Consider the following 13,208-nt stretch of genomic DNA (forward strand, 5'->3'; position numbering starts at 1 on the left):
CTGATTTTGATGAGAAGAGTTTAGTCCGATTAAACTTGGAAATTCTTTAGCAAATAACCCGACAAGATCAGCTTTAGGCTCATCAGTCACTGCAAATGGTAGTCATCAATATCAACCATCACAAATAGAAATTCCCCGCCGTGTCCAAGATTTACTGAAATGTCCAGTTCTATTCAAAGCTCTTTACTATTATATAAAAAACACAGTTGAGAAAATTTAAAGCTCACCATTGTTTTATATTAATTGTATTTTATGTTAAGTTAGTATAGTTATTTGTGTAAGATATTTTGTTATACCTTTTTTTTAAAGTGCCAATGGACTTTGTATCCGGCTAATAAATAAATTAAAAAAAAAAAAACAAGTATCCCTACTCCCTATAGTCGAATTTTTAATTAGACGAAGCCAACTGACAGTAGCTAATGTCACTTTGTAAAATAATGTTGCCATATTTAAAGTAATAGTGATGCGTTCAGTTCTTGTTCAATCAGATGAATGAACAATGAGTGTGAATAGTCAATCATTTCAAACAATAAAAGAATATTATTTCTATTTCAAAATTGTATAAAAGTGCTCTGATATAAGTTAGGTACTAGTACTATGTAACTACAATCAGTTTTTTGACGTCTTATTACAAAGCGCGGCGCGGCGACTAGTGCCATCACCGATCATTAATTCAGGGGTTTTTACTTTGTCACAACACTATTTTTATTTCATTAAAAACTGACAACACCGTAAACGTCAGTTGATATCGTCTAATTAAAAATTCGACTATAGTTATCAGTTATCACCTAGGTACCTACTTAAGTACTTAGCTATTATCGCAATTCGCAAGTTAGTTGGCCTTTGCCCGTTCTAGTAAATGTATGTATTTTAATATATTGGAAGTTCTATTATTGTCGATCAAAGTTCAAATAACGACTAACCGACTATTACTTTAATTTTACAGTTTGACCGCCTATAGTCATCTGGATACTTTAAAGTTTTTAAAAGTTCAAAATGGCTTCAGTAGCGGGACTAACTCGATTCTTACTTGGAAAAAACGTGATCAACAACAGCCGTGCCGGTGCCATTAAGTTTTACAGCACTGGTTAGTACTAAAATATATAGGTGAATGGTTAGATGGTAATTTAAGGGAATTTATACAATCTACATCTTGAAATAGATTATTCGATAGAGATAATAGATAAAAGACTCATACATAAATATTCATTGTTTGTTACTTGGTTGCTATTAGGTTATTATACCTATTATTTGCTTAGACAAATTTCATATAAAAAAAAAATTCATACATACTAATAAAGTAATATTAAGCATTGCAACAATTGAATTATATGCAGTTTTTATCATTCTACTGATATTAAATATTAACATAAGGAGTGCAAATTTACTCTAAGTCCTAAAGTATAATTATAAGTCAGAAATAACAGTACTTAGAATCTAACCAGACCCTTGCCAGTACTAGTTTTAGTAATAAATTTTTCATGATAATTTGGATAAATTACTAATTATGCATTCCCCTTTGATAAGTTTACACTCCAAGACTATTATAATAAGAGCCCAAGTGTTAAGTTAAACCTTAGAGTCTATACTCTACAACTAAAGGGGGCTTGATTCACCTAAAATATTAACTTGAAAAATAAAAAATGTTTTTGTAGGAAAACAATGACTACACAATTTGAGAGTTATTTTATTACTTAATTTTATGCTATGTTATGTAATAAAAAACAAAAAGTTATTTTTATACTTTAAGAGTAAAACTGCTTCATCTGATAATAATTATTAAAATATAACCATATTTTGTAGTCTCTGTACTTTTTTTTACCATATATTACTACTGCGATCACATTATAGGCGCAAAGTCAACGGCTTTAACTTAATAAACTAGTCTAAACATTATGTAGATGGAATGTGGACCTCCATCAGTATTTTTTGCCTTTGCAACCTCACAAATCTACTTGCAACCAATATTGGATACTAACCAGTATAGTTAGATTATGGAACAAATAATACTTCGAGACAAGTAATAGTGTGGAATATAGATGGAAAAGTAGTAGGCATAACGGACCTATTGAGCGTCTAAGTGCTTAAACTGAGTCCAAAAACGATACCAACCATAACATAGATGGAAAATTACAACTTGAAGAATCATACTTCATCAATTTTGTTTATGTGACTTCATCAGTTTTGTATTAATGAAATAGCAGTACTAAATCGGCAAATAATGTTAAAGATTGTGATTACATCATTTATATTACATAACTTGTCGCTTATTTTTGGTCACATTGTTATCTGAATGATAATAAAATTATATGTTTTTGGCACTTATCTCTTTTCTGTTACACTATTTACATTACAATTAGGCCGTACAAACAGTTGCATTAATGATGGAATTTTATAAAATATATTATATAAGTAATTGCAAATTGAAACCATAATTACTTAGTCATTAAAGAAATTATCATTTCATGGCCAAAACATAATTTTTTGCATAACCTTTAAATAATTACCTATCATAAAATTTAATAATATATTCCATAAGTCTTCCAAGAGTTCTTGATTATTATTTTATTTGTCTTAATTTATAAATCTTTGAAATCTGAGGTAATATTTAAATACGTTTGAAATGCATTAGATTTATGCTGTCTTTTTATTAAAAACAGAAAACCTATGTTAACCTCCTTACAGTTTTTTTATGTTTATTAAAAAGTATGCCGGAAGTTCTTATATTAATTCGGATACATTATACAAAGATTAATATTAGTATTAAAAAAAACTTTTTTAGGTCTGGTCCTCAGATCTAATATTATCAATAATAATAATAAAATCTCGTTTATTTTCCAATCATGACAAAAATTATAATATACAGCTTTGGCTTTTTAAATTTCATACATTATTTTTATCTTGTTATCCTATATCCTAGCTACATTAAGTACCGATGATCGGAACCCCTTCTCATGTAAAGGCCTCTTCCAGCTTACTCCGTATATGGCTTTCTTTTATTCGCTTCCTGCTTCTGCTTCTATTTCTTCTATCCACCTTTTTTTGGGGCGCCTTGTTCTCCTTCTCCTTAGTCCTATATTATTATAATTAATTGCCTTAATTAAATGTATATGTATATAACAGATAGGCAGACAGGTAGTAACAAAAAGTTCTAGTTACATATAATATTTTGCATATAAAAACTCTGGACAACTTGACGGGAATTATCTGGAAGTATCTGTTTCTTAATATAGCAATAATCATTACTCGTTATCGACTCTGACGCAGAATTGCATGTCATAATGCGTTCGTGACGTTTCACAGATTATTATTTTTTACAGCTCCACAATACGAGAACATTAAAATAGAAGTAGTTGGTGAAAAGAAGAATGTTGGTCTCATTCAATTGCATCGTCCCAAGGCACTCAATGCTCTGTGCAAACCATTGTTTAAAGAACTTGGAAAAGCTGTCAAAGATTTTGACGCAGATAAAGCAATTGCAGCTATCATTATAACTGGTAAGTGTTTTTAGACAAACAAACTCCCAAGCGACATTAGAGAATTATCACAAAATAAATTCAAAGCCCTCGTTAAACGAAAATTAATCAACAAAGCTTTTTATAAATTTGAGGACTACCTAAATGATCCTAATCCTTGGGATTGAGTTCAAACAATTTGTATGACAATACTTGGCGATTAAAAAGAGTGGCGGAAAGTTTCTTGCCAGTTCTTCTTACCCGCTCTACGCCCTTGACTTGCGAACTGGTAGTAAATGTAAATTTACAATTAATTTAACTTGACGATTCAAAAGTGTACTTGGTTACCCACTTGAATAAAGATATTTTGAGTTTGAGTTAGAAGCATTTTAACTTGGGCTTTGGGGTATTACTCCATGCGCAAATTCGATTCATTCTAGAGGACAGTATGCCCTCAGGCGGGAGTTCCCCAGTTCCAGCTCCTTCCACTTGACCGTATTCAACGAAGAGCGGAGCGCTTACTAAAGTAATCCCGAACCAATTCGATTTAGGGTCCTTCAAGATAAGAGTGTTCCAATTATTAAAAGGACGGCAACGCACTCACGACCTTGACCCTCGACTCTGGCTTTGAGTCTCCATAGGCGGAGGATCACTTAACATCAGGTTCCATACTGCCAGTTTCCCGATCTAATAAAACGGACCCGTGATTCATGTTACTAAATTATATAAGGGATGCAATGGGTGGCCGTATTTTTTAGCTAACGTTACGAATTGTTTTCGTTAACAGCTAATCTACATCTATCTTTACTAATATTATAAAGAGGAAAGATTTGTATGTAAGTATGTTTGTAACGAATTAGCTCAAAAAGTATTGGACCGATTTCAAAAATTCTTTCACCAATTGAATGCTACTACATTATCACTGTTTAATATAGGCGTGTTAGTCTGAGTCTGGTAGAGTGGTAATTAATATCAAAGAAAAATATACTGCATAATTAAAAAAATATAATTGCATAAGTTGATAAAAAATGCTATGTAATAATAGCTTTACCGCGGCAGTCCCCGAGTGCCACATGTTTTTATTTATAACAAGTATGTTACTGAGGCAACTTCTTGTATGCCAGTATATGTACATACTTCACAATAACTAACTGCTTGAACATGTCTCGAGGCGCCTGATTGCAGGTAAACAACAAACATTTTCTAAAACCCTGGGAATGTAAAGTAAGACGGAGTTTTTCTCGTCCGTTCTACGCCCTTGATTTGAATACAGTAAATGTTTTTACCGACGTTCATAAGTGCACATTAAGTTACCGAAATTAATTAATGATATTTTCATTTGATTTAATCCCTTATTTTTTTCCTTACTATGGCTGCCAGTCTCGCAGTTGTAAGGCTAATAATTTATGTTATTTGTTTTTTTAATGTTACGAAGACCAAATAAAAAATCTGGGTACTGTTTTTAAATTAAATTTTAAATCATATTTGTCTATGTTTTTCAGGAAACGAAAAAGCTTTCGCCGCTGGCGCCGATATTAAAGAAATGCAAAATAACACATACAGTTCTAACACCAGGGATGGCTTCCTACAAGAATGGGAAGATGTGTCAAACTGCGGTAAACCGGTCATCGCTGCTGTCAATGGATTTGCTGTATGTATACTTTAATTATTTTTCTTATTACCCGTCCACACATTCGAGAGAGGACGGGGGCGCGCGAGTGTGGACAGTGCGTGAGCAGTGTTGCCAGATGGTCTCGGCGACGTAACCCTATACCAATTTGATTTCCCCCCAGAAATCCCCTAGGATGCCTTCAAATACAAAAAATATTGATTAGTTTTTATTTATTTCCTATTTCTTCAGCTAACATAAATTTTGTATAAAAAAAAACAATTATACTAAACATATAGCAAACATTCTTTCAAATTTAAGAAAATAAATAGAAATTATTTCTTGTAGCTCGGCGGTGGATGCGAGCTAGCGATGTTGTGTGATATCATCTACGCTGGTGAAAACGCAAAGTTTGGGCAGCCCGAGATCAACATTGGCACAATTCCCGGGGCTGGTGGTACCCAAAGACTGCCCAGGTACGTGGGCAAGTCGAAGGCAATGGAAATTGTGCTCACGGGCAATTTCTTTGGTGCTCAGGAAGCGGAGAAAATGGGTAAGAAGTTTGTTTTTATAAATTATACTTATTGACTTTATATTTATTCTTTTTTGGGAAATATTGATTACCGGGGACAAAATAATAATTAGTAAAAAATATAAATATTTTGCTTCCATGTCTCTAGGTTTTTTGCCTAGCAAGGTCACGGGTTTGGTGAGTGACCATAATTAAAGATCTTCATTTTATAATTTTTTAACTTCTCTGCAACTTAAAATGTTTTACAATTAAAATATTTAAATTTCAGGTCTTGTAAGCAAAGTGTTTCCAGTAGATAAACTTCTAGAAGAAACTATTAAATTGGCTGAAAGGATTGGAACCCACTCGCCATTGATTGTGAAGATGGCCAAACAATCTGTGAACCAAGCTTATGAAACCACACTCAAAACAGGCTTGCAATTCGAAAAATCACTGTTTTATGGCACTTTTGCTACTGTAAGTAGTATACATACATAATAATTGACTGTTAAATATAATATCAAAAAAGATTTAGGTTTTTGGCTTATCTCAATGCACTGTCTAAGAAAATTTAAAAAAAATGAGGTGCGTTTTAATAATCATCTCAAACTTGCGTGTATTATTATTCTTGAAGTTAAACTTCTTTTGGCGCGTCACAAATAACCGACACCCTGAAGTTAGCATAGTCAACATTTTAAAATAAAAAATGTCCATTTCTTTAATTATGTAGAAATAATTTTTTTGTGATATTTAAATAAACTTTATTTAACTAGATAATGCGTTATTATAAAACTATCAATGTATTAATTAACTTTTTTCTATTGTCAGTGTCGTTTTTTCTACAAACGTAGAATAAGGCGAATTATAAATTTTTTAAATAGATTTTTATCTTGTTACGCCAAAGAAGCATAACTTCAAAATTTTTGTCAATACATTATATATACAACCATCAAACAGTACTGATACCACAAGTGATTGGGCCGCTGGTATCTGACAGATAAGTGACACTATAGTCGTATTTTTCATTAGATGAAGCCAACTGACAGTAGCTAATGTCACTTTGTAAAATAATGTTGCCATATTTAAAGTAATAGTGATGCGTTCAGTTCTTGTTCAATCAGATGAATGAACAATGAGTGTGAATAGTCAATCATTTCAAACAATAAAAGAATATTATTTCTATTTCAAAATTGTATAAAAGTGCTCTGATATAAGTTAGGTACTAGTACTATGTAACTACAATCAGTTTTTTGACGTCTTATTACAAAGCGCGGCGCGGCGACTAGTGCCATCACCGATCATTAATTCACGGGTTTTTACTTTGTCACAACACTATTTTTATTTCATTAAAAACTGACAACACCGTAAACGTCAGTTGACTTCGTCTAATTAAAAATTCGACTATAGTGTATCACTTAACTGTCATATCATATTGAACATAACAATTAACATTATAATTATTTCTGCCTGACTTACTCTTGGTATAGTTCTTGTCTTTTTTTAATATTTCAAGTGATTTTTTAAAAATTAATATTTGACCTTTACCCCAAATTAACTTACATACCTATAAATATAGTAACTTGTTCCTCAAATTTTGTGTTAATATTTAAAATACAATACAAAAGTGTTACTCTCATGTGCTACCTTTGATTTTTCCTCAGATTTCTGTATCTGTTTCATCACCTGTCCCTGACACACGACATCTACTTTTTTGGATCTAGGGCAAATGTTAAATGCCTACTTAGAAATATCCATTTGTATATAGTCGGGGTTCAAACCTACTCAGGAATGAGAGACGCACGCTTAACCTACTAGACCAACAATCATATAATAATCATAAATACACATTCAACAACTTCAGGCTTAATTCAAATGACTGTTACTCGGCAAAACTTAACACAAGTATGTATTATTTCAGACGGACCGTCAAGAGGGCATGAATGCATTTATTGAGAAGAGAACTCCTGCCTTCAAAAACGATTAATTTAAATCAGACTTAGTTATAAGGATAAATGGATTAATTAGTTACATGTTATATATTATTATGATATTTGGACTTTATATATTTTTATATGTTGTTATTGCATTTTGTAATTGAATATGTTATTATACATGATTTTTAAAATGCGTTTTTTTTATACAACTTTATGTACCTATATAAAGAATGGAGAATTCTATGATAAATACCTCTCATTGATTCCTTAAGAGACAATAAGTGCTTTCTATACTTCTAATAAATTATTATTTATTTAGTCATTCCAAACTCATTCAGTAGTATAGTATAGTCATTCATTCATAATGCAAATGCAATGGGTTTCTTTATACGGCTCTCTGAGTAGCAATAAGATACAACTCAAAGGATATAAGAAATAGGTGTGAGTCTAGTCACACATATCGCTATAGCCTTTGAGTTGCGGGGAAAAAAACAATGGTTAGGCTATGAGGATGACGACAATAGACAATTCGCAAAATGAACATAATTAAACATATCAATATGAAACTTCAATTACAGAAATATTTTTCTAAGAGAGGTTTTCTATACATAGTTATTAAAGCAATCTCAAGGAGTTTTTGTAGATATATGTAATATGTCAGTCATAATTAATGCTGTTATGTTCAAGTCGTTAAATTTGTGTTATCCAAAATTATTAGTTAAATAGTTTTTGTCTATTACAATTACAAAAAAACATTCCTCAAGAATATTACCTACTGGTTAGGTAGATCCTTAGTCTGTGTATAAAGTTTGGACAGATACATAACGCCATTATGAATGTCAAATTACAATATAGTTTTACTGCCAACAATCAGCTGTGTCATAATTCCTAATGTCACAGTTATTATTATTTAAGAAAATACGATCAATATTTTTTACCATGAATGTCCATTCTTGTTTGGCAATGTTTTAGCATTATTTATTTATAAATTATTGTTGCTCTATTACACTAAATCACAGACTAATATTGCATTGAACACACAAACTTATTTTAAGTGTATACCTGATGTCTTGGGGTCATGTTTTCACCAATAGGCATATTATACAGGAGTTAGAAGATGTAGTTGCTCATAAAACGAGTGTCTCCGTATTTGTAGCGTTATTCTATTTGGAGATGCTTTATATTCTCTTAATGACTCTATCCATCTTAAACAGACTTAACCAGAACTTATCTTGGTAAAGAGGTAAAGTGTGCATTACAGGATTAAAATATGGTCTAAATATTAAAATATTGCCATAAATGGGAAAAAAAAACATTTTTATAAAACTGTTTTAAATTAAGTTCTCATTGGTCTTGTCAAATTGTGTTCTCATATGTTTATAAGAGATATGTTGGCAAATTAAGATTTATTTAGTTTTTCAAATCTGAGTAGATTCCATATAATTTTTTTTTATATTTCAGAGCATAAACATGAATAAAATAATTTTGGAAAACCTTATGTTGGATAAAATATCAGATAAAGATAATATTTGTGTTAAACCTATGCATCAAATGTATGCTCATCAAATTGATGGTGTAAGATTCCTATTTAAAAAATGGGTATGTTACAAAAATCCTGCTCTATTTAAGGCATATCTATTCTATATATACTACTACACTTACAAAGAGCCATTGGTTAATACTTAATAATCAATAAATTGAGATATATCATCATTAATGCTTAACATTTTTTTTAGAAAAACAAGTTGTCAGATTACTGTGTACTGAGTTTTCCTCCTCAACAGGGCAAATCTGTTACAGTCTTATTATTTCTTTATGCTGTAAGAACACATCTTTCTTATCCAATTCTGATTCTTTGCAAAGATGATGAAGAAATGCTGAAGTGGACTTTAAATTTAAAAAAATGGACTCGCTATAGTGGAGGTAGGCCAAAATATTATTTTACTGTCTTGTCAATAATTATATTTATAGACATTTTAATAGATAATAGAAACCTATTAAAGTCAGTAGGGTTAGTTATGGCTTCTTATCAAATTAATTGAACCATTGTGATATTAACTTTTAAAAAAATTGCTATGTACATCTTTTGATTGTGATTTAATAATAATAATCAAATGCTATAAGTAGAACTGTGCAACAGATTTATGCATTTGTTTTTTGATTATTCTTTTATGGCAAGAGAGTGCCCATTATTCTTAAATTTTGGATACAATAATATAACATACTAGTGCACAAAGAAAAAGCTTGGGTTTTAACAGAAAACTACTGAGTCAGGAATTGCATGCAAAAGGACTAGTTTTTGATTGCTCTTTTAATATATTGTTTATTTTTAATTTCAGATGACATTGCTATAGACCCCAAGAAAGCACTGATAAATAAACAAATATTTATAAAAAAATATTCAGATGTTTCAAAATTAGGGCCTTTCTTTAGGCGCACCTGGAGTATTGTTGTAATTAAAACTGATGATTGTGTATCTCTCCCCCTTTTTCATCGTGTAGAATTCACAATATGGTTAACATCTTCTGATCTTACTGTAAGTATTATAATAGTAATAATACATTTTACAAACCTAGCACCTTTGCACTCTAAAAATATTGCATGTTTTAACAAAATAAGCCATTTAAGATATTTAAATAAGCCATATAGAGCAACTTGCCTTTTTTTATTTTATTCTATTTGCCTTTGTTTTGATGTGAGATCAATAGTGTTGCTTATACATGTATGTTCCATCGGCATATCCATTTATGGTTAAATATCTAATGAACTAGCTGGCCTGGTGAACATTGTACCGCCTAACAGTTCATTCATTTTTTTTTAAAATACTTATTCTAACTTAAGATAAAAAAAAAAGTTGATAAGACAACAAATACATTATGTCAAAAAATAAAAATTTACCTTTCCGGAACCCATCCACTAACACTTGAACTTTATGATATGGAATTAAAGTTCAAATTGACTTTTAAGTAAGTTCCATACGAATATTTTGTATGGAAATATAGAAAAGTGTTGTTTTTAGACTTTTTCACTCAATTTTTTAAATTTTTCTCTCCGTAAGAACCATCCTCGTACTTCAAGGAATATTATAAAAAAGAATTGGCCAAATCGGTCAAGCCGTTTTCATGTTATGTCGTGACAACGGAAAACGGGTTTCATTTTTATATATATAGATAAATAAAATGTGGCGGTACATATGTCAGATTTTATAAACTGATAATATTTTTTTTAGAAAAATGTAAGTTTATTAAAAAGTATGCACAACTGGATCATGCCAAAGGTTGAATTTGAAATGCACACAGAAATTCTTCCAAAGTGGAAAAACGAAATACTAAAGCATTCTATGCTGGAAAGCTTTGTATTAATAAGGACTCCTACCTCATTGAACTGTCAGGTATATCAATATACAGTGTAGCGAATAACTTGCTTGGTTTATTAGTGACAATATGCTGGGTTTGATTCCAGGAGAAAAAGAGGCTAATAATTTTTTTTGGACCTCTGTTTCTCTCTTTCTGGACCTCCATAGGATTTGTCATACTATCTACGTCGGCATCCTATATACATGTTAAAATTTTACTATTTTTATTAAATTTTTGATGGAACTTTATACTTTAACTATATATTTTTAGGAAAATGCATCACTTGAATCATCTAGAGAACGTAAAAGACTCAAAAATAAAGACGCAACGGGTCTTAAGAGTAAACGCACAAAAAAATCTACTCACGATAATAGTCGAGATGTAGCACATGAAGAAATGGATGTTGAAATATTTATCAGAAATGAAAAACCAGTCCGAACACTACGTCAACAATTTGATGAAGAATATGATTTTGATATTGAAGATAATGCCAATGTAACAGAAAGGGTGGAAGTGTTAAAAAATAATGTAATACATGCAGAAGTTATGGAAAGTACCTTACATGAAAGCATCAAAGGCACTAATAACGTTATTGAAAGTGGTCATCCTGTCGAAGAGATAAATAAAAATGCCACAGACTGTGATACAAATAAAATAATTGATGAAGAAGTACAAAATAGCAACTCTGCAGTAGATATTGGATACAGTTGTGATATTCTGAAAGAAAACAGTGAAATGTCTACTGAAAGCAATATAAGTGATATTAAAAATGATGATCTAACTTATGATTTAGAAGCAGCAACTAACCATCCAATCAAAGAGTCAATCAATCATGACACAGAAAGCGATACAATTGAAAAAATTCAAGATGTATTTAAAGTTCCAGAAGAAATAGAAAAGTCTGAAGTAGTTACTGAACATGCACATGATATTCTTCAAGAAAATTGTGAAATATCTGAATGTAATACAAGTGACTTAAAACATGAAAAATCCAGTGAATTAGAAGCAAATGTTGCTTCTACAAAAAATAAATCTTTTACTTATGATTCAGATCTAGATACTAAGCTTAATGAAATGCAGGAAAAGGCAATGAAAAAGTTCAAAGGATCGTTGCTAGATAGTATATTTTAATTTCTCATCTATAAAGTTGTACATAAAGTTATGTAATTCTTCATGCAATATATGTATATATATTTATATCTCCATTGTATATAAGTCCAGTTCTTAAGGTAGGCATAATTTCTTTTATATTTATTATAAATAATATATAGTAATAAATATTGTCATTTGATTTATTCAATAAAAGGCTATAATTGGATAATATATTTTAATAACATGATTATAATATTGAGTCTTAATTGAAATATTCTTCTAGAATAGAATTAAGTACAAAACAAAACGGTACCGAGTTCAATTATTGAGTCCGATTGATGGAACAAAAGACAGTCATAAACACTAAATACTGTTCTACACTTTCTTGTTTCTCAAGTATTCAAATTCGAAAAAATAGCCAGCTGCATACTGTCGCCAATTACATTTAAATCAAATACATTATTAATAAAAAATAAAATATCCAAACACAACCATCTGGAGGAACATAATAACATTGGATAATAAATTAATGTGAGTAAATCTATAAATATTAATTGTCTAAAAAATATTTTCGTAATGTCAAAAGAAAAATACTCTTCAGGTACTCTTTCTATTTTAAAATGCGGGTAGTTACAAAATTTGTTAGTAAAGCATGCAGACACTTAAAACTACTTACAGTTTGCGCGTTTTGTTAAACAAAACAATATTTAAGGCATTAAAAATCATTTTAGTTTTTAATATTATTTTAAAAAAAAATGTATATAAAAAAAGAAACTTAGAACTAGTAGAATTTCATAGTTTTAGTCAAGATATATATATATATATGTACTTCCTACATAAAATTGGAATGTATTAAAGGTATTTGCCAGGAATTTCTTCATATAAATATTATTCACTACTACCCTCAATTAAAGAATGTTTCATTTATTTATTCGTGATAGCGGTAATGTCAAAACATTCAATACCTATTTGAGGCTTACATAATAAAGCACCACATTAAAATGAAATGATTCATTTGGGATCGGGTGATTATTTCGACTTTCAATACTAATACACAACAGTCAGTACTAGGTTTATTTATGCGTATAATCAACACTTATGAATGAAAAGGCAAAAAAGATAAAGACTACGCCAGGAACATTTTAAATATTTGTTCCATTCAAAAGAACAGCGTACGAACATTTCGCAGCGCAGCAGAAACTCTAAATCTTATATATATATAACGAAAATGGTCTTCGTTTGAGGCTCAAT

The 13,208-nt window shown here is 30.4% G+C and overlaps 2 protein-coding genes across 4 annotated transcripts; both read left to right on the plus strand.

Annotated features, from left to right (window-relative positions):
• The first annotated feature begins 727 nt into the window (after positions 1 to 727).
• On the plus strand, positions 728 to 7,700 carry LOC125057894 (probable enoyl-CoA hydratase, mitochondrial). Of its 2 annotated transcripts, none has more exons than XM_047661834.1 (7): positions 728 to 861; positions 947 to 1,087; positions 3,321 to 3,497; positions 4,958 to 5,106; positions 5,413 to 5,617; positions 5,865 to 6,055; positions 7,497 to 7,700. In XM_047661834.1, the coding sequence occupies exons 2-7, from the start codon at positions 997 to 999 to the stop codon at positions 7,557 to 7,559; spliced, it is 876 nt and encodes a 291-aa protein (XP_047517790.1). In that variant the 5' UTR covers positions 728 to 861; positions 947 to 996; the 3' UTR covers positions 7,560 to 7,700. The 2 variants fall into 2 exon arrangements, with proteins under 2 accessions (XP_047517790.1, XP_047517789.1); XM_047661833.1 differs by having other exon boundaries at positions 5,865 to 6,052; positions 7,494 to 7,700.
• Positions 7,701 to 8,378: 678 nt separating this feature from the next.
• Positions 8,379 to 13,165, plus strand: LOC125058019. Of its 2 annotated transcripts, XM_047662016.1 has the most exons (6): positions 8,380 to 8,752; positions 8,971 to 9,108; positions 9,246 to 9,432; positions 9,849 to 10,045; positions 10,739 to 10,900; positions 11,136 to 13,165. In XM_047662016.1, the coding sequence occupies exons 2-6, from the start codon at positions 8,980 to 8,982 to the stop codon at positions 11,994 to 11,996; spliced, it is 1,536 nt and encodes a 511-aa protein (XP_047517972.1). In that variant the 5' UTR covers positions 8,380 to 8,752; positions 8,971 to 8,979; the 3' UTR covers positions 11,997 to 13,165. The 2 variants fall into 2 exon arrangements, with proteins under 2 accessions (XP_047517973.1, XP_047517972.1); XM_047662017.1 differs by lacking the exon at positions 8,971 to 9,108 and having other exon boundaries at positions 8,379 to 8,752.
• The last annotated feature ends 43 nt before the right edge of the window (positions 13,166 to 13,208 follow it).

Source organism: Pieris napi, chromosome 17 (assembly GCF_905475465.1).
Source record: "Pieris napi chromosome 17, ilPieNapi1.2, whole genome shotgun sequence".
In the NCBI taxonomy this organism is placed as follows: Eukaryota; Metazoa; Arthropoda; class Insecta; order Lepidoptera; family Pieridae; genus Pieris; species Pieris napi.